The 21,337-nt window shown below is 39.5% G+C and overlaps 1 protein-coding gene across 1 annotated transcript; it reads right to left on the bottom strand.

Annotated features, from left to right (window-relative positions):
* Window positions 1-977: 977 nt before the first annotated feature.
* Window positions 978-11,224, bottom strand: ppp2cab (protein phosphatase 2 catalytic subunit alpha b). The gene is made up of 7 exons (XM_038709056.1): window positions 10,888-11,224; window positions 3,585-3,794; window positions 3,221-3,394; window positions 2,915-3,004; window positions 2,524-2,685; window positions 2,011-2,129; window positions 978-1,784 (listed from the first exon to the last, which is right to left on the bottom strand). The coding sequence occupies exons 1-7, from the start codon at window positions 10,987-10,989 to the stop codon at window positions 1,712-1,714; spliced, it is 930 nt and encodes a 309-aa protein (XP_038564984.1). The 5' UTR covers window positions 10,990-11,224; the 3' UTR covers window positions 978-1,711.
* Window positions 11,225-21,337: the final 10,113 nt, after the last annotated feature.

The following is a 21,337-nucleotide window of genomic DNA, read 5'->3' as shown; positions in this document are numbered from 1 at the left end:
ATGACAACATTAAATAGCCCCGCGACCCGATCCCAGATAAGCGGATGAAGATGGATGGATGGATGGAACATTAAATAGGAAAATACATTACATATAATATTATCTGGGCTTAAACAAAATGCCAATCATATCAATTCTACTGTAAGTTGTCATACAGTTCTCGTGTTTTTGGGTCATTCATTTGCGTTTTACTTATAATTGCAGTACTTATGATACAATTAAAAGCAATTGTTGCAAGGTAAACATAATCATATAGTCTAGCCTTCTAATAATTACACTTAACCTTAAAAGGGATCAAAAATACTGTTAATTTGGTGTCAATGCTTATTATTGTGTTCACGCTGACAATACTTATTTACTGGCAAGATGCTGCTAATGTTGGCATTAGTGTGAGCAGACAAAAATGTCTGCTTTTCTTGATAAGTTTACAAGGTACATTTCTTTGACACAACAGGTTGTAGCGAAATAGTGTTTGTAACTCCCTTTTGCAGACAATATACAGTAATATAAAAGCAATTATAAAATGGTAAACAGAAATAAACTATATTCAATGGAGCATTGCTGCAGATGAAATTAAGTTTAAGAGTCAGATAGTATTACCTGTCCGATAGTAGTAGTGGTAATACTAGTGTCCGATATTTACCGATACCTTTCTGATACTAACCAAGATGTCCCGATAACCTACTGTATTTAGCTGTAAGACAGATTACCATTACAGTAACTCCAAGAAGGTCATCAGTGGGCAAATCTCTCCAAAACACACATCCTGAACCAATTCCTCAGCCAGCTGCCAGGCAACCTCAAACCAGATGGCTGACCTACCCGCTGGTTGTTAAACTGGCCGACTTCCAGTTGGTTTAATTTGACATTAATTACAGGTCAAACAAAGGAACCTTGTAAGCCAGACCATACCACCAGTCATCATCTCATTCAGGTCAGGTTTTTTCAGTACTATAAAAAAGTAAAGACAACAGCACTTTCACATCAAGGAGCCACCTTCATCTTTATTATTCAAATGGTTTGGTTAATACAGACTCTGTAGTTCAGAGGGAGTCAGTGAGTTGATGTGGATGAACACTCCTTCCTATCATATACACCAAGCTGGGTGACTGCATAAGAAGAGTATTCCTCTAAAGTTGCACAAGGCAAGGAAAACATGTGTAAAACTTGCCTAATGGGGGCTTTTTATTTGTACTTTTTTTAAAAATCAAAAAAACAAAACAAAAACCATCTGTAGTGTGAAATAATTTTCATCTTTTGACATATGTTACATTTCTTAAGATTTACAAAAAGTGCAAACAGATGTTCAGATCTCCTAAATACAAGCCATGGCATGTGGGGTTCAAACAACCACATTTGAAGTAGCAAATTTTTGTCTTAGACCTCAGTGCCATCAGTCCAGCTACACAGGTACAGGATGAGGAATTTAAACATCACCGTTGTTTTACATAGTGGGGGAATTTTTCAATAAAGTCCTCAGCAATGAATTTTGAAATGACTATGGCACACACCTTTTGGTCCACTCAGACACACAGACATTGTTTTTTGCTAAATGCTTAAATAGGTCTTTGTGTGGATATACAACGTGCACTGCTGTGTAGCCCACCCAAGTCTCCCACCCTCCCCTTCCTCATTCATGTTGTTATCGGTTGAAGGTCATATATATCATGGCAATATTGGACCTGACTGTACAAGGGTCAAAGGTCAGAGTTTACAGGAAGTAATCTGGGGTGCGGCGAGTGACATGAGGTTCCCCTCTGCGTGGCGCAGGATCAAACTGCAAGCTGGTTGGAAGAAGAAACAAACTAATTAGATTTGTTGATTCATACGTATTTGTGAGCATAATCCTCAGAGCTATTTAGAATGAAGCATTCATGTCATGTTAAACAAATACTTTGCACATAATTGGAGTTTTGCAAAGCCTGTAGCACCATTTCAAGTATTAAACATTTGAGAGAGAAAAATATCCAGAGTTACATGCTCCAGTTCTCAGTGTTTTGTTATACTTACAATGAGTATTTGAGGGTGTCGTCTAATTCCATGATAGCTGCCTGGTTGCCACAGCGGTAGCAGTAGTTGGGAGCACTAAATATTGTCACCACATTCCTCTCATGGCACCAGTTGTAACCCTGGGGGAGGCAGATGCATTATTTACCAGAGATGTATAATTCAGAAAAGTGCTTCTGTAATGCTAATCTAAACTGAACATGTTTTGAACTCTGTATGACAGTGCTGTCTGGTGACTGTACGGTCTTCTGTAGCAGTGCTGGTCAGGAGAATTTTGTTGTTCTGATTATACTTTTCATCTTTATGTTAGTTCAGTTTTTGTTAAAACATTTTGAGAATTGTTGACTGTAGCTGTGAAGTCTATGTACAGTCCTGAACTATAGATAAATTCATATTTGTCTGTTAAAATTACAAACATTCATGACTTTTGCAAATCTAGTTTCCTGTCCTTAACTCCATCATCCCCAGCAGCAGCTGTACAGTAATTCTGCACACATACTTTATACAGACACGCACCTCCATAACCAGCTGGTGGGCACGAGACACCAGTGTGAGGCGGTTGGCGTGGTTAAACGTCTCAGAGATGTCCTGGCCGAAAGTGTAGCCGGCTCCTCGTGGGGAGATGCCCCAGCCGCCGCGGTCATCAGGGTCCGACCACAGCAGGTCGCACATGGGACCCTGCGGAAGACAAAGTGAAAGAGGAGCATGTTAGAAAGGAAACACAGACACAGTCCTGCTTGCTGAACAGCCACCATCATCACCACACTGCTTCCCTTTTGCTTTGACAGTTAAAATCCTGTAGTTTTCTGTTCATTTCATAATTTTATTGTGCTTCCGGCCATGAAGCAGCTCATAACTTTGCTTTTGAAAATTTGAAAACTTAAACACATTTAAGTATTATCTTTACCTCATGTGGCACTTCCTGTAAACGGTCCAGTGCTCTGATGTGATCCAAAGTATCTATGGACGGTGACAGGCCTCCATGAAGGCAGAAAATCTGGAAGGACAAGAGGAAAATGTCAGTATTAGTAGTAAATACAAGTACTTCTCTGTGACCATCAGCTTCTATATCCACCGCATCATTAAACCAATATTGCCTGAACTAGCAGCATTTCATTTCACAATGTAACATTAAACTCCCTCACAGCATAAAGTCATTCAGTAGTTGCTCAGTCCATATTTATCTGTGAAACCAACTGATGTGTATTCTCACCTGAGAGTCTACCAAGGCAGTGAGGGGGAGATAATCGAACAGATCTGTGAAGTACTTCCAAACGTTGGCGTTACCATATTTCCGTAGGCACTCGTCATAGAAGCCGTACACTTGTGTGATCTGTCTGCTCTCGTGGTTCCCTCTGAGGATTGTGATGCGTTCACGGTAGCGTACCTGAAACAGGGGAAGATGATTGTAATAAAAAAAAAAAAAAAAAAAAATTAAATAAATAAATAAATAATAAATAAATAAATAAATAAATAAATATATATATATATATATATATATATATATATATATATATAAAATTCAATTTCTGTTTTGGAACTAGTCAAATGTGCGAGGACTTTAAATTATAACTTACCTTAAGTGATACTAGTAAAGTGACGGTTTCTACGGAGTAGTACCCTCGGTCTACATAGTCTCCCATGAACAAATAGTTTGTGTCAGGAGATTTCCCTCCGATCTTGAACAGCTCCATGAGGTCATGGAACTGCCCGTGCACATCGCCACAGACTGTCACCGGACATCTCACCTCCTGGACGTTTGATTCCTTGGTCAGGATCTCCTTTGCCTGCAGGGAAGGGGTGGGGGGGAATTAAAAAAAAAAAAACAGTGAGTGAAAAACAGACACCAGAAAAAGTATATGCATAAATAAATTTAAAAAACTGCAGATAAGAAAATGTTCCAGTTAATATATTGTGTGCAGCTTTACTGTGTTTTGCTCATTGACATCCAAGTGATCCTGCACTGTATGCTCTATACACTGTAATTTTGACTGTCCTTAACTCTCCATCTTTATTTCCAGGAACAGACAATTTCCTGCCAACCTCTCTGCACAATTTCTCAACACAACCCCCAATATCTCCACCATCTCTCAAAGAAAAAAAACCCTAGCCTGCATGTGTTGTGTCTAGTTTCCTGTAGGCCTGCCTCGCAGCACTTGGAAAGACAGCTCTGGTTGCACTGCAGTATTTCCTAAAATCAATTACTGTGATGATCCAAAAGCAGCGAACAGAGTGGAAGACGCTCGCTGGTGTTTTTGGATCTCCAGATTGTTACTTTAGGAGGAGCCAGTTACACAACAGCCACTACACCCATAGTGGAACTGTCAAAAATGTTTTCCTTGGACACAGTTCATTGTACCCAAAATTCATCATGGTGTAGTCTTGATGCAGCCACATATGGCTCAGTATGTTGCCTGCAGCTAGTGTTTTTGTTAGAGGAAACACTTCCTGCTGATTCAGTGCAAAGAAGAGTCACATACAGATCAAACACAAAATATGCAGTGAGGATTTTGTTTTTCGGGATCAGCTGACGCAGGGTGGGGGGGTACTTGGCATCATTTGTCTTCCTCTGTGTGTCTAGTGACATATCTCCTTTTTCTTTACAATGTAGAAGTTTATCAAGAGCGTATCTGTGTCTATACATTCAAAAAGCTACGTGAACATTATTAACATCATTTCACTAATTATTAAACCGCTTTTACCGGCACTTTCGACATTTAAAAACAAGAACTAAAAACAGTGTAAGAGCTTTAACAGTACTAATATTTAATCCAGAGTCCCACAACGAGGCTGATTCCTGGAGTCAGTGTAGCTTGGCAGGTCTGACTAAGGGGCCAGTCGGCGGAAGGAGCTCTTTTAAAGAGCTTTGAAGCAACAAATCCTCGGGCTGATTGAGAAATACTCAGAGTTGAATGACCACCAGACATGGCTGACGTGCTATGCTGCATGGGTGATACAGAGCGAAGAGAGACAGAGTGAGGCATCTGCAAAATGGGCACATTTTGAACAGCCACCATCTTTTCATACTGTTATGAGCAGGGTGAATCAACATTGACAGACTGCTGAAGTTGGCCTGTCAACCTAACAGATGGGACAGAGAGAGACCAGGATGGGACTGCAGCGCTGCACATTGCTGACCTACATTACACACACACACACACACACACACACACAGCCTCCATGTGCCCATACTACCATGTGGCAGGAGGCCTTTAAATGACAGGGCTGTGGATGACAGATTGACCAGGGCCTTCTAACTCTAAACCAGAAAGAATACTCTACAGGCCTGTATTAAAGTGGAACAGCAATATATTTTCATCTTCAACTCTTCCCCCCTCCTCCACCTCAGTGCGCGAGATATGAGGAAAATAAACAAATATGGTCAGGGAAAATAAACAAACATGCCTTTTAAGTGGGTCAGGCCTGTCTGCCATCCTCTTTACTATTCACAGAAAGACGTGAAAATCTCTTTACAAAGAGAGAAAAGTTTTGCAGTATGAGAGTCCTACCTGAAGAGAGGCTATAAAGTCTTCGTGTTGTACGATACGAGAACCACATACAACATTATTTATCATTGGGTCGGACTTTATCGCGAGGATACACACGTGACAACGTCCGATTTTCAAAATAAGGTGTCTATAGAGGATGGAAATAAGATTAGTTGGATTATATTCACAGAAAGTATAAAATTTATTACATATGTCCTTTAAAAAGTAAATGAACACATGTAATTTACTTTACCGGACCCTCTCGGGCATCAGACCCACCCCCGTAGTCTTTTCAAATCCTATGGGAAACACTGAGTAAAAAGCACATTTTCACTATTTAATTTCTGCAATGGTAAAAAAAAAAAAAAAAAAAAAAAAAGGCAAAGTAAATAGAAAAAATGTCAATGTACTTGTTCGGTATTCTGCAAATTTTTTCATTATATTCGGTTTCGGACAGGAATTTTAATTTCAGTGCATCCCTAAACGAAAGACACTATATTGGGCTACTAAAGTAGTGGTAACTGTACTACTAGTGACTTAAATGTACTGTTGATGAATACACAAGATTTTTGTTGGAATCTTCCTGTCGAGCATTATTGCTACAGTATTTTGGGGTTTTGTTCAGGAATCTCTGATTAATAACTTTCCAGTTCCTCCTCTGTTTCAAACAAATAACAACTGCCCCTGCTATAAATATAGAGTCATCTGAAGTCATTTTATTTGACATTTTAGATCAGAGGTCTCTTGCCTTGGAAAAACGCAACTGACAACTAGGCCTGACAACAAGATATGAGTTATATTTTCCTCACTGTATGATGTACTGAACCACTGCTTTTATTATTACCCAGTTTGTATGGTCTTATTTCGCTACCCACTCAGAAGACTTTTAAGTCAAAACCCAGAAGTTAAATAAACCTCATTATCTGCCTTTACAGCAGGTTGTTGTAGTAATTCCATATACAAGTTGTTCATTCTTAACAATTCCACTGAAATCATCAGCAACATGGTTCACCTCACACTAAATATGACAGAAAACAATAAAACATCATCAATACAACAACACAAGACTGAGGTCCACCTGATTAAATATTACATAAAACCGGAAGTAGTAAACTAATTCAATGTGACTTGCTGTTTATGGTACCAAGATACCTTTTATTATAACTTGGATGTAGCAATTACCTCAAAATTAGTGTGTGAGAGACCTGTTTTTCCATGAGACTGCGGTCACAACATGTACCGTGGACGCCAGTCCAGCTGTGAATGAAAAGGATGACGGCAGACATTACATAAGCACCCCACCCAATGTACAGACCACACCTGTAGCAGAAATGCCACAGGGAGGGAACCTCGGCCCAGATTACAGTTATAACCAATACGTCAGACGCCACACAGTCAACAAACTGCTTAGCCAGAGTGAAGTGCGGAGAACTGAAGTCAGCATTTTCCCAGGCTGCCGCAATATAATCCCATTAAACTGTGTTGAACACGGCCAAAGGTTCTCCTGGAGACAACTTGGGGCAAATTAAGCTTGACGACTAGGCAAAACTACAGCCACAAACGATGACCTCAGTCGAGTCATTTATGGTAGCTAAAGGTTAAGCATCTGCCTAACAATAGCACTATAATCAGTGTGGAAATCAGCACCAGCAGCAGCCCAATGATGGCAGGCTGTGTCTATGTTTGTCCGCTTTTCTATGATAACAGTCTGTATTTTGCTGAGATGCATTTAACAACCTTCTGAAAATGTCAAATCATTTTGTAACGTGTTCATAAGAATCACTGCATTAATGCATACTTTCATCTGTGTTTTTGATATCCATTTGCACTGTTTTTGTGATATCACTATTACACTACACTATGTCAGACGTTGTTGTAGGAAAACAAACCATCATTTGGAACAGTCATTCTCACAGACTAATTTTTCTGAGTAACAGTGTGACCTCAGTTGGCAAACAAAGCTTTATTTTCTGCCTGACTAGACGCATTCAATTGGTTTTAAAATTGACAGAGGTCATACAGGGGTACGTCAGCTCCAGGAAGTGGGGCAACTATCACAACATGAATAAGTAATTACATAATTCTGACACAATTTAGATGGTCGTATGATATTAATATTTGAAGAGTCATTCAGAAATTAGAATTCCTCCATCTTTCTTTAGCAAATGACCCATTTACGCTAATGTACCGTTGCTGTGCTCTGTCTGTCTGCACCGTTTGCTGCCTTTTATAAATCTCTCATGTGTAAAGCACTTTGTAGATGATTTACCTAACTCAAGACAAGACAAATGAACTGTATCTAGTCTAAATGTATGGCAAACAATGCCTCAGGAAATCAAAAAAACAAAGAGGTAAAAAACACAGAGCTTGAACCTTAAAGACAAAAACAACATCTGAATGGTTATGTAACTCAAATGGATTATTTTTGAACGGAGGGGGAAAAACCTAAAAAAGTCACGAAAGGGATATTTCTCTCTCTGAGGCACATGTTACGCATTTCATTAAATTTACTCTGTAATTGGCAGGAACATAAAACCAATTCCGAGTGAACAGAGCATTGTCTGCAGTCCCCTAATTTAAACACGGCAACTAGAAAATGATCAGAACGACGTTGACACTACTCTGCAAACAAACAACAATTGCAGAAGACATCTAGAGCCTTAAAGGGGAAGGGGTGGGGGGGGTGGGGGGTGGGGGGGGGGGTGCTGTAATCTGTAAAAGATAAAGCTCCTAAATATTCTGTCTTCCCTGACAGCTAGACACATGACAGAAACTCTGGCATGTTCAGCCTTTTATGAGAAAGCTGGAAAGCAGACACGAAAAGATTACACAGCACATCTCATTCCTTTACACCCCCATACATCCCAAAACAGAGACGGCCGCTCTGAGTCACAGTGAATAGTGTTATCCTGAGTCACACACTCTGATCCCCTTAGCAACAATGGCTTTGGATATGTTAGTGACTAAAAATCAATCATATCCTCTGCTATTTTTAAATCAGGGACGATGTTGTGTAGGTGCATTGTGCTGAATATATTAACCAAACTCACAGGGGGGGCAGATAGATGCAGTTAGACAGTAGTTTGGAGCAGTAGAGCTCATTATGAGCTATGATACAGCCTCAGTCCTTTCGACTTCTTTTATGCCATCTTTGCTGCATTCAGGAGGAAACAGTGGAGAGCAACAGGAAAGAAAAACATTATTTGCGCACTTCCTGCATGTTGCTTGTGTTTTTTTTGTGGATTCATAACACAACTGTTCACGGGGCCTACAAATCAATCAGATTGTCTAGTCTTGCAAGGTGGACAAATGCAGCGATATGTCAAAGTATATCAGCTGGGGGGGGGCTGTTAAATAAAATTAAGTCTAATTAAAACTGAAATTTCCCTCCAGGAGGCACAACTGTCATCTTGTCATCATCCCAAGCTTCCTATATTAAGTAGAAGATGGCACAAAGGTAAATCTGATAAGCAAAATGCATATATGCCTGCCACAGCATTGACCACCATCACACTGCCTTATGGAGAGACTCCACAGCCCATTTTGGGATATCAACCCAAAGAGTAAGGAACTGAGATGAATAATGTACTTTAAACTACTAGAAGGACCATAACAGCTAAGCTGAAAATAGTGCGCCATTAACTTTCAGTGCACAGCACTCCAAACATGGTAATGTGCCTAGTTTTCAGTCCTTCTACAAGCTAAGAGGGATAGAGCTGCTCTAAAAAGACTTGGCAAAAGGCAATTAAAAAACATCTGTCCAAATATAACCTCTGTTATCAGAGTTAAGCTTAACAGCAATGGTGAAATTTATAGAAATCCAGACAAAAAGTGAATTAAACCACATCCACCACAAACTGAGGTCAGGTTTTGTCAGGATTTCCAGCACTGCCATCCAGTAACAGAGGTGTCAATTTCTCCAGCAGCGGGCGCCTAAATAGACCATGACATGAGGGAGCAACAATATAGTGCACTTTGGATAAGGGGTGTTGAAAACATACAATAAATAAGTTTAGGCAAAGCAAAAACAAAAACTGAAAGTAATTCAGGAAACAATAAACACCACATTTTGTTGATAGAAAACTGTGTTTATGAGTCTATGGGTGACATTTTTTTGTTGAGCCCAGACATCTAGAGCTGGAAACCAGCAAGTGGTCTGAGAGGTGAGGATGCTGAGGAGAGATTGGGGTTAAGCTCCAGCTCAGACCAGAGAAATCTGCAGAATCAGTTGACCAGTTGTCAGCCAATGCAGGAGCAGAGCAAAAACACGTACAGCTACGGACACTGTACATGATATGTTTTCGTTTGTATTCGCACGAACTGAATTAAGTTGAACAGTTAAATACAATTGAGTTCCTGGCTCAGAAACAAGTTACTTTCAGTTAAAGTGGCTAAAAGGTCAAAGGAACCTCTGTGACCACAAAAAGGTCAAAACATCAAATAAGTAGCATTATGACCAGTCAGTTGCCCACATTATTTACAGTATTAATGTAATTTGGCTGCATTAGCCTCTAGGTTTCTTTGTATTAATGACATGTGAAACAATGTCCACCAATGGTCCTAAAACATGGAGAAGTAAACCAGAAACTGCAGAGGATTAAAAGGGTTCAAAAGATAGAGTTAGCACTCATGATGATGAAGTTTGAAAATGTACTACTTTATTGCCTAATAAACAAGTCAGTCCCACCTCTTATTAACTAAAGAATTAAATATGAAGCTAGATGAAGGTCAGGGTCAGAGGTTTATTGCAACTTTCCTGACTATTACCTGTGAGAAATGCAAAGTAATCATGTAGCACACATGCATAGAGAATGACAAAACAACTTCGTTTCTGTTCAGCCAAATCATAACTGCACAGTAAGCTATAACCAGCCTTTTGGGGGCATCCATTTGTTGCACATTACATTTGGTGGATAAAGGATATGTAGTGGTTGTTTGATACCAACATATTCACTTCCCTTTCCCTTCCCTACCACGCACCCGCTTACATACAGACAACATGACACATAAAATGCAGTAATTAAGCAGTCAGTCCCAACTTGAGTGGGACACACTGACAGTCTGAATGAAGGGGGACTAACGTTATACTGTATATGTGCTATGTGACTTGAATTCACAGTATGGCTGCCCATTCCTGGCTGGTAAACCCGCAGTTACCGACAACATGTGCTCGCCATTCATTATTTTCAGACATGTCTGCCAGGGAACGATTCAAACGTCCCCAAAAAAAGACAACTAATATTAACAACTCGTGATTTTCAAATATAACGTTAAGCACAGCGCAGTGAAATGTAACACTATAGACGCCATTTTAAGAATGTCTAGAAGGCGTCGGTAAGGGGAGAGAAGAAGCTGATAGTAAGTTGGTCTTTTTTTTTTTTTAATATCTCACCTTTTCACATAGCGATTTAACTTGTCCCTCCGACAGCTGCTTGCACTCGTTGAGCTGCTCGATCCACTGATCAAGTTCCTTCGTAAACGCCTTTTCGTCCATTTCTGTGTGTTTTCGGGGTCGCTGCAGTTCGTTTGCCGATACGTTAGCTAATTTCGGTTAAGAGACGACTCCCCCCCCAAGATGTTCTTGTCTTTTCCAGAGCTTAAAGAACAACCAAAGGTGCTAACTTCGCTCTTATAAAAGACGCATGTAGCTACCAGGGCGCTATGATTTGACTGAATTAAACTGGAGTGAGGGAGGAAGGGAGAAACGTTATTTGGTGATCCACCCTGGAAAATAGTTTGTGTCAAGCTGCCTCTAATATACCACTGCAGTTCCGGTTGGGACCTTCTAAATAAAAGCATTGCTGCTGACGAACTCCTGATGTGAGTAATACAGGTCCCAAAAACCAGTGGTGGAAAGTAACTACAAAGTAGGCTACATTTACTCTGAAGTACAAATTAGAGGTACTTGTACTTTGCTTGAGAATTTTCTTTTCATGCCAGTTTCTACTTCTACTCCACTAGCCTACATGTCACCATTTTACTTTTTACTCCACCACATTTATCTGACAGCTTCAGTTACTACTTTTTTACACACAAAACATATGAAGAGTTTAAAAAATATGATAAATAATAATTTTGTTAAATTAAACTACCCAACATTTCATACAAGTCGGCTAAAAAGCTGAAATGATTACTTGATTGATAGAAATTTACTTGCCAACTATTTTGATGATTCTTTTTGTCAAGCAACAAACATAACCACACTTTTGACACTTGAGTATTTTTAAAACCAGGTACTTTTGTACTTTGACTCAAGTAGACATTTAAATTGAAGACTTCTACTTTTAGTGGAGTAATTTTTAGAGAGGGTACCTTTACTTTTACTCAAGTAGCCTACAGGATTTGTGTAGCCTACTTCGTCCTCCACTGCCTTTTTTGATCCTGGAGGATTGTAAAGTACGCCTACCTGATGGCAAGACGACCATAGATAAAACCTTTGCAAAGTAAATTTTATCAATATAAAAAAGGAGAGCAAATCACCTTCATCAAAATGGATGCAGCAGCCTTTCCCTGCCTATTTGTATAGGGGAGAAAAATACCAAAACAACTTCCGGTTGATTGTGTCCAGCTTTATGCAGCAGCAGCGCGCCGTCGGACACAAATAGCCACCGGAGACCGATGACTGCGACTGTGCCATTGGTTCATTGCGCTGCTTCCTCTGCAGTTTTACTGGCTCACCGTTTAGTAGAGAAGTTACCACAACACACCAGAGTGTATACATCATCGCTCACTGGGAGCATGTTGTGAATTTTTTGGTGTGGCCATGACGTCAGTGTTTCACATGCAGCCTAGATTAGATAAACAAAATAGAAGACAACAAATAATCCTTTTTACTGATACATGTGGGTCGATTATGTTGGGTTTACTTAGTTATGAATGAAAGTTATTTAATCATATGATATTTGTGACGTTTATATTGTGTATAAGCAAAATTAGCCATTGATCCCTTTCAGATAGCTCATAGTCCTAATGCCTGGTGGTATTTATTTCTCAGCCTGAAATTAAATCAATAAAAGACATGAATAAAATGGATAAAAGGGCCAAAACCAGAACCTGATCCTACTAACAAATGTTGTCTGGTTATCCAAAGCCATGAAGAGTATTACTCCTGTATACTAGATGGCATGTTTCTTCACTGCAGTGAACATGGACATTGTGTTTTATTTTCAGTCAACTCAACACACACTGTACTAGCACCAAATGTGTATTAATCCGCTGCTAAAAATAGTCCCTGCAATTACACAATTTTGTCCTGTTTGTGAAGAATTTGCTAAAAACAGTGCCCAGCTGTTTTGTTTGTTTTCTCTTGCTTGGTGGGTGTGTCAGAGGTGTTACCCAATCACCAGTGAGATGCACACACAACTGTGACAATCAGCTGTGCTTCACTGATCAGTCAAAGTTTATGTTATAAAGAAAACGACATGTGGCATGTTACTGTTTTAAAGGAATACTTTGACATTTTCAGAAATATTATTATTTGTTTTCTTATTAAAGTTTAGATGAGAAGATTGATACCATTCTCACTTAAGTAAGTCAACTTTGTGTAGATGGAGCCAGCAGATGCTTGTTTGGCTTAATGCAGTTGAGACTACGATAGTGTGCTGTAAGGGGTGCTGTGTATTTTGTTACCAATGGAGAGAGCAAGGCTAATTGCTCTTTCCAGTCTTTATGCTAAGTTATCCATCTGCTGGCTGTATCCTCCTATTTAAAATCCAGATATGACAGCGTAATTGAGCTTCTCATCTAACTCAAAGAGTTAGAGATGAACAAAGCGTTGTTCCCAAAAAATCTAATAATTCTTTTAAATTTGATACCGCTAAGGCGATTTCCTAAAATCCATCAGCTCTCACAGTGATGTGTACACTTTCACATTTTTATTTCCCCTGCATTGTGGAGGTATAAAATCAAAAAAAGAACATAAAGACTGCAACTGCAATCTGTTTTCTCCCTTGCTAGTTATTGATCACTCATCTGTTTCTTCACCAAGTACTGCGATTTATGCCTTCACAAATTACAGCCTTGTTATCTGTGCGTTTTGGAACAAAAACTGCTGTGTCATTCCAAGAAACGCTCATCTGCAGTCACCTATTCACATTTTAATTGGGTTCTCTCACATGACAAAAGGCCTAGTTTGATGACACCGTGAAGTAACGCGTGATCGTGGGAGTTGTCTCCATTGTTAAAAAAATCTATTTGACGTGACTCAGGCAGAATTCATGTTCATGGATGAGGTAATGTAATAAAGTTTTATACACGTTACATTTAGTCATAGCAAGAGGGTAAAGGGGGCATGACACCACTGATAGTCAACCAAATGTAATGCAATGTTAACTTGAATAAAATGATGGATTTCTCTGGGTTGGAACGTTGTTGGAAACATTTGGGATAATGTACACAACTGAACAAAATATATAACATAGGTTTAGTCATTTTTAGATGTTTTTAATATGGAGATTTTACTCAATATACCTTATTTTATGCATCAGTAACTATAACCCAATGATAGAAAAAAACATGGGCCATTCTGCATAATGAGTGCTTTTAATTTTCTTAGTTTAAGTATATTTACTGTATATACTAATACTACAACGAGTATTGTTACTTTTAGTTTTACTTTTCTTCCACCATTGCTTGTAGCAACAGGCTACCATAACTCAATGGGAGGGACCTGTGCCAGTGATGTGTCAGTGAGGCTATAAGTGGAGTTTGACAGAGGTCAAATTGTCACTCTCAAATGAATAACAATACACTGTCAAGGAAAGTAAGAATACATCAATCTCTACTGTGTGTGTGTGTGTGTGTGAGAGAGAGAGAGAGCTTAACTCAAACCCAGCTACAACATATTTCCTGGTTTACTTGGCCCACCATTTAAATTGCAAACCTCATATCTCTAACACAGCAAGACGGTGCAGATCAAACAAAAGCAGCGATCAAAGACTGAATCTGCTCTTCCTTTCAGGGTCGCTCAGACACCCATACAAGCATCACCTTAATTACTAATCATCATATCTTAAATTAAACCTGTTAGGGTCCTTTGTAAACAAGATGAAACACCAGGCAAGATGACAGGGTGACAAATGGTGAAGGCAGTGCGCAATGTGCTTAAACAGGAGGAAAGGTCGCTTTGTTTTACTCTTCCACTGCTGGTACACAACTAAGATAGGCAGGTTACTTTTAAAGTGTGCAGAATAATAATTGCTTGCAGATAACCCTCAAACATTAGGTCAAGAAGTAAAAAATACCTTCAAACTGTCTAGTTTAGTTTATAGTACAATTTTCTTGCAGATTACATTCATCATGTAATCGATGATCTATTATTCTTCAGCACCAGTGAGGGGGACGTTATCTCTCTGAAATCAAAATGAATACATCCTCGACTTTGGTTCAGCTCTATTTTAATATAAAATAAAATCTATTTTCTTCCTACAGAAATCACACAGTAGGATTTGTGTGTGCATCTCTCAGTAAGTTATTTTTGAAAAATCAGATACAAATGTGGCAGGCAGAACCAGGTGCTGCGGCACTGTGGATTTTTCTGTTGTCCCGATTGAGCCTCTTCTGCAACAACAAACCATGTAATTGAGCGCTCTCCTCATAGTTGAAAATCTGTGTTTGCAGGATCACTGTGAATACAGGCAACAATCTTCTGTTTTGCACAGACTAGACGAGAGGGGCATCAGCTGCATCCTTTAAAAAAAACTCTCTGGATCATGATAATCAGTTTCAGACTTTAATTTTAGATCATTCTTTTATTTATCTCCATTATCTAAATCATGTTTATCTTCATTATTTAAAAAAAAAATGGGATGATGCAGTTTTTTACGTTATATTCCACAGCTGTCTGGCTCATGAAAACCTTCCACTCAAGTTTCAGCTCTCGTTAACAATGACTCTGTAGCTCATTTTAGATCATGATAAGCATTGTCTGGATCGTTGTTTTCCACATTAACATTTCATTGATCACTTTGGAAGCTTGTGAACCTGGTTTCCCCGGCCAGCAGACCAGACAGGCGTCCAACCTGGCACACCCCAGCAGCTCAGTCACTCTTCTCATGTGAAATTAACTGTCTTTATTTACTTAATCTTTTTGTGAGGTTTCATCATTTGAAGTTTTCATGTTATGAAAGTGCATGTGTCTCTGTGCCTTTTGATTGCAGATCTATTCCTCTGATATCCTTTATTTACGTGTGTGGAATCTATAACTTTGCAAAATGTAAACAAATCTGAATAATAGGAAAAGACAGGTGGATTATACAATTCGTTAGCTTTCATCATTTAACCTAAAGGTTTTTTCTAGATATGGGATTGATGACATGTCAACCATCATCGCATAAAGAGGCAGGCAATAAAGATAGGCAACACAATACTGGAGTGTAATCCAAAGTGACACAAGTCTCAGCTACACTGTGGCAGGATGGAGCCACTCTGAGCTTCAACATGTCGTTAAGTATACACCAGGATATGTGATTCTTTCATCACCTGCAATCAGATGGCTGCAATTTATCAGTGGGCCTTAGTCTTTGTTGTTGTGCCTGCTATTTGGGTAGCTGCCGCTGCTGCTGTTCAAAATCTAAATTTAAATTCTGCATGTGTGCCGAGGAGGTTTGGATAAAAGCCCTTTTAATTCCATGCGAGCAGATGCAGACCGCATGTTTGATGCCGATGCCAAGCTATCGGGGATAAAATGGCAGAACCCTCTTGTAAACAACCTGGTCAGAGATATGTGTTGGTCTGTGATGTGGCCGAGGAATAGATCATGATAAATGTGTTGTTTTGGATAGTTGGGTGATGATACTGTTTGTAATATCAGAGGAGAGGAGGAGGAAAACAGGAAGGGGTGGGACAGAGAGACATCATCCCCCCCAAAAATCAACTGCTGGTTGTATAACAATAGCTTATCAGACATACAAAACATTACATCAGCAGGGGAACTGTAAAGTCATGTGATGATTACCCTCTGCATAACCTTGAGAAACTCCAAATCAGGAGAGACAGAGAGAGAGACTGATTGAAGAGATATAGCTACAGAGAGGAAGCTATTCAATTCAATAGTACTTTTAGTCATACAATGAACATAGCAGATTTTGAATATGAATGTATACATATGCAACAGATAAGAAAAGTTCACTTATTATCACTTTAGGGACATATAGCAATCCAGAAAATACAAAAATAATTAAGGATAAATGTCTTAAAGACAATGTGCCACATATATATACATTGTAGAGCACACATTGCATTATATTTTCCATGACTTTAAAATATTTTTCTTTTTAGGGCTAGGGTTTCATTGTAACCAAATGTTTTTTCCCCAAATTATGCACTTATATATCTCATCTTATTTTGTATTTTGGTGTAAATGTTAGTGATGTTTTCACATGTCAGACTAAATATAGAGATACAGATTTAAAACAAAAAAGGAGCAACAGCCTCTACCACTTTCTCGCTTTCTCTTTCCACCAATTAGCATGCAGTCTTTTGTCTCCAGGATACCTGAAACCATGACAACAGCAGGTTGCTGCTCTCATCTGATATCTTGAGCTCCATCTGGCGTTGACAAAGAGGAAGTTCAGGCTACTTATCCTCTACACACTGAGGAAAACTTTGGAAACAAGAGCAAGAAGCCTTGTTAGGGGAAATTTTACACACTGTCTCAGAGTTACAGTGAAGACAGGTCTCCTGAGCTGAGTGCTCTGCCTATATTCATATGAAATAAGCTTTGAAACATTGCTGCCTGAGCTCAAAATGTGTTGCCTCTCTCTGTCTGCATATTTTAGCCAATGTTGCATTTTGCTCTATGTGTGCATGTGGTGATTTCAGCATGTCCAAAGCTGTAGTAAATATTTTCAGTTTTGCGTTTTTATGATGCATCTGCAAAATTCTGTCTCATTTTGTCTTATTTTGTCGTGCTCTGTTTTTTCTTGCCCTGTTTTGCAGAAAATGAAACCACCACAGAACTTTGTGGTGAGTCAGACACTGCCCCTTTTCATGACGGAAACAATAATCCAAGCATTAGATGTGCAGAGCCCAAAGTCTTGATTGAGACTCTTAAAAAGAAAGAAGACAAGGTGCAACTTGCACAGTTTGTATTTGTGGTCTGGTGCTACGACAGCAGTAAACTGTACTTGTTTGTGTGTGTATCACCATTTAATATTACTCTCTGCCTTGGCTACTCTGTTGCTACCCAGGTTTGGGTGCAACTCTATTTCATGCCTCACAGATACATATAGTATAAACATATTGCTGCAAAAATCCCTGTTGTTGCATCAGTAATGAATTGCAACTCATAGTAATTGACCGTGGTAGATGTGCATTTGGGTTTGTGCCTCTTTAAAGCTCCATGTGTCTGTAACAACTATAATATAAACCTGTGTTTCTTTGATGACTAGCAGATAATTTTCTCTCCTTATCTTGTGGTCCACCATGAGACACAATGTTTTATACTGGAACACCAAAATTGAGACTTCTTGATAACAAGACTATGAGTCTGCAGCCACATGTGAGGACATTCGTGCTTTGAACAAAATGCCTGACCTACTTCGCCCACTCTCACCTGTTTCCACTTTCCCTCATGAGCCCTACAGATACTTAACTAGACCATTCCCACTCACTCCTTCCCAGATTATTAGTTAAGTTATGTTACCATGTGCTTCATGTCTTGGCGCTCTAGCCTCCGTACCTGTATTCTGTTCATCCATTATACCTGAACCTGTTACCTGCCTGTTTTGGACTTACCTTGCCTGCTCCTTGTCAGATTTGTTTGCCTGTTTGGACTGCCTTCTCTGATTTTGACCCTTGTCTGTCTTTTTGTGTTAAGTAATTGAACAGCATTTCGGTCCATCCTCTATATTCCTCTTGCACCAGTTGTGACAGAACAATGTGGTCAAAGATTCACTCAGCAGACAGTCACCAGTCCCGCCTGCCTTTTTCCTGCCATGACTGTGGAGTGCCACAAGAGGGTTTTTTTGGTGACAAGTCAGTTTTTTTTAGTGTCCCTCATGATCTACCTGAAGCAGGATCCTGAGTTTGCTCAGTTGGTAGCATTCTACAGGTGGAAGTCCCACATTAGCTGTACTCCGTACTCTACGTTAGGTTTCATTTTAAGTGGACCCAGAAGCAGACACAGAAGGAGCAGTTTGCACAGTCAGCAAATCTACAGCATGCTAGCCACAAGCCTTCAGCCCAGCCTGATAATTTCTAGTCTGCACCTCAGCCTGCTAGCATCCAGCCTGCTTTATTTATTTTATTTATTTATTAGTTTATTTGACAGGGACCGTGTACATTAATTAACATTGCTGCAAATCCACTAGAATTAGCCAAAAGGCTATTTTTCATCCGTTGTCCCTGGACAGATCTTAAAATTGTCTACCTAAAAAAAAACAACAATAAGAAGATTAAAGTGAACAATACAAATATAAAAGAGCAGTAAAACAGATATAACTCTTCAAATCCTGTTGATAAATACAGTGTACAAATTTGCTATAATACAGACATTAGGTTAAAAAAAAAGAAAAAAAGAAGCAGTCTCCTGTTTGCCTGGCTCCACTGCCTCACCTGCCTGTTCTCTCCCTCTCGCCATCCCCTCTCCCTCTAGCCAGCTGAATCAGTCCTGCAGCACTGTCACTGGTCATCTGCCTTTCCTGATCCCCAACCTCGTTGCCAGCCTCTAGAGTGGTCCAGGTTCAATCTCAGGACTGACCAGCAAAGTCTCTGAGTTTCTGGATAACTAGCCAGCTGAGTCTCTCAGCAAGAGCTCTCGGATGAAGATAGGTTGAGGCTACAAAATGGTCAGATAGGTTGAGGCTACAACCTATCTTTCAGAGGGGAAGAAAGTGAAGTTTAATCTGTTTAATAATTATTTTATCCTTATATTTCCTTATATTTCTTATATTCTCATTTTGTTCCTTATATTTCTTATATCCTTACTTAATCACCTATTCTGCAAGTACTGCTAAGGTTACATGAAATGTTTGTATTCTTATGTTTGGTTAGCATAATATGCTAAAAGGGAGTAAATGTAATGGGAATTCCAAACATATTGCATGTAACCCTGGACTCAGGGATACTCATCTGTGATGTGGCACTGAATCTGTGTAAACGTAACATTCAAAATATCTCTGTGTTATCCAGACTTCAGGGACAACGTGTCTCTGTGGGATGATATGATTGACTCTAAAGCTGGATAAATAACAGGCTCACTGAGCTCTACACACTCATTCGAGCATACATGTACACACGTATGTGTGTTGCTGTGAGTCCTTCTGCAGAAGACTTGAATAAAACTCACAGAAAGACAAGTGTTTGCCTGAGCTGTTTATTTAAACACTCTCATTCCCACCACAGTTGCTAGAATGCTGGTGTGCAGTCTGGTAGCTAGCTGGAAGCCAGAAGGCTGCGGGCTAGCATACTGAAGACTAGGCTAGCAGGCCAAATGAAACCTGGGGGCTAGGTTTCCAGAATGGCATAAGCAATGAATCCACATGGTAGATATTCCAAATGACCCTGGGAAACACAAGGACATTTGCTGAATGTTCAACACAGCCAGCTCGACACAGGTGGAAACACAGACATCAGGACACAGGAAGCAAAGCAAGACAAGGACAACTTCAAAACAAAATAGGGTACACAAATCCTCCAAACCGTGACAGCCTGTCCCCCACCTATCGCTGTCCTCCAGTCCTGAAAATTTTCACTCTCATACCATCCTCTGAAAAGGTTGTCTAATTTTGTCAGATCCAGTGACAGCATCATTTTAATCAATTTAAACCTCATCACTCCAACTGAAAGCACCATTGCCCTTCACAGATCCTAAAATTTGACCGAGACACTCTAACAGGCTGTCGGCTTGACCGACTGCCCGAACACTCCCCCAGTCAGCTGTGTAATTTAATTACCACTATCGCCCATGCAGATGTAAAAAGACATCGCAGCTCTAATGAGACAATTAGTCTGTACCATCTTAAAGCTTCGCTCCTAATTAGCCCTGATGGCCACAGTACACGTTAATGCAGCCCCGCCCTAACACTCAGAGTGGAATCTCCCTGTCGCCAGCGGGTTTCTGTGGAGACTAATGGATTATTATACTAAGAGTGATGAGTGAGGTAAAAAGGCCTGAGTGACTTCTCCGTCCACAAAACATGGGGGAAAGAAAGGGAGGGAAACAGACATTAAGGCACAATAAGGTTCAACCAACATACTTGTGACTGGTGAAAGAAATACTGATATTTTTCAAATGAAGACAGCACCTGTTCAGTTGTAGGGAAGACATAATGAAACAATTTACTGCATTGATAAAAAGCAGGCCTACCATGTAAATGAAAACTACAATAATTTCAAATCCATTGATCATTTTAGGTGTTACTGGGGAAGATCATAATAGAAATGGGCACAAATTACATTTCATTCTGAAATATAATATGACCAATTTTAACATCTATACATATTTCAATGCGCTTATACACAAACACAATGTATCATAATCCTGTTGTTAAAGCATGTGCTATAATAACCCTCCTTAAAATATACATATGTACTTAGTTGTACATAAAGTATGCTATTTCCCCATTTCTCTGCGCTTTCTATTAAAAGCACCTGAGCTCAGCAGTGATACTCTCCCCTTGCATATTTTGGCCTTTGTTCAGCCTCTGACAGACAAACACATATGGGGTCACCTTTTTCTCCACAAAGCAGCCACAGAGATAATTACAAAACAAATGATAACTACTTCAAGAAACGTATGCTTTTATAATGCTCCATAGTTGATTTAAAATCTGATCCATTACAATTAGTTTGTTAGTCCTCATTGACCTCCCTGTTCACTATTTCACATATGATAAAATCAG

The sequence above is a fragment of the Micropterus salmoides genome, unplaced genomic scaffold (genome assembly GCF_014851395.1).
Source record: "Micropterus salmoides isolate LMB-PRFRI ecotype aquatic unplaced genomic scaffold, ASM1485139v1 Ms_hic_scaffold_9, whole genome shotgun sequence".
Classification (NCBI taxonomy): domain Eukaryota; kingdom Metazoa; phylum Chordata; class Actinopteri; order Centrarchiformes; family Centrarchidae; genus Micropterus; species Micropterus salmoides.
Note: the sequence above shows the minus strand (reverse complement) of the source record. Positions and strands in the feature narration are given on the sequence as shown.

Excerpts from the sequence above, each read along its gene's own strand:
- ppp2cab (XM_038709056.1), bottom strand. The coding sequence starts at position 10,989 with ATGGACGAAAAGGCGTTTACGAAGGAACTTGATCAGTGGATCGAGCAG. Across the intron at positions 3,795-10,887 it reads TTAAATCGCTATGTGAAAAG|GCAAAGGAGATCCTGACCAA; the intron begins GTGAGATATTAA and ends CCTTCCCTGCAG. Across the intron at positions 1,785-2,010 it reads GACACCCTCAAATACTCATT|CTTGCAGTTTGATCCTGCGC; the intron begins GTAAGTATAACA and ends TCTTCCAACCAG.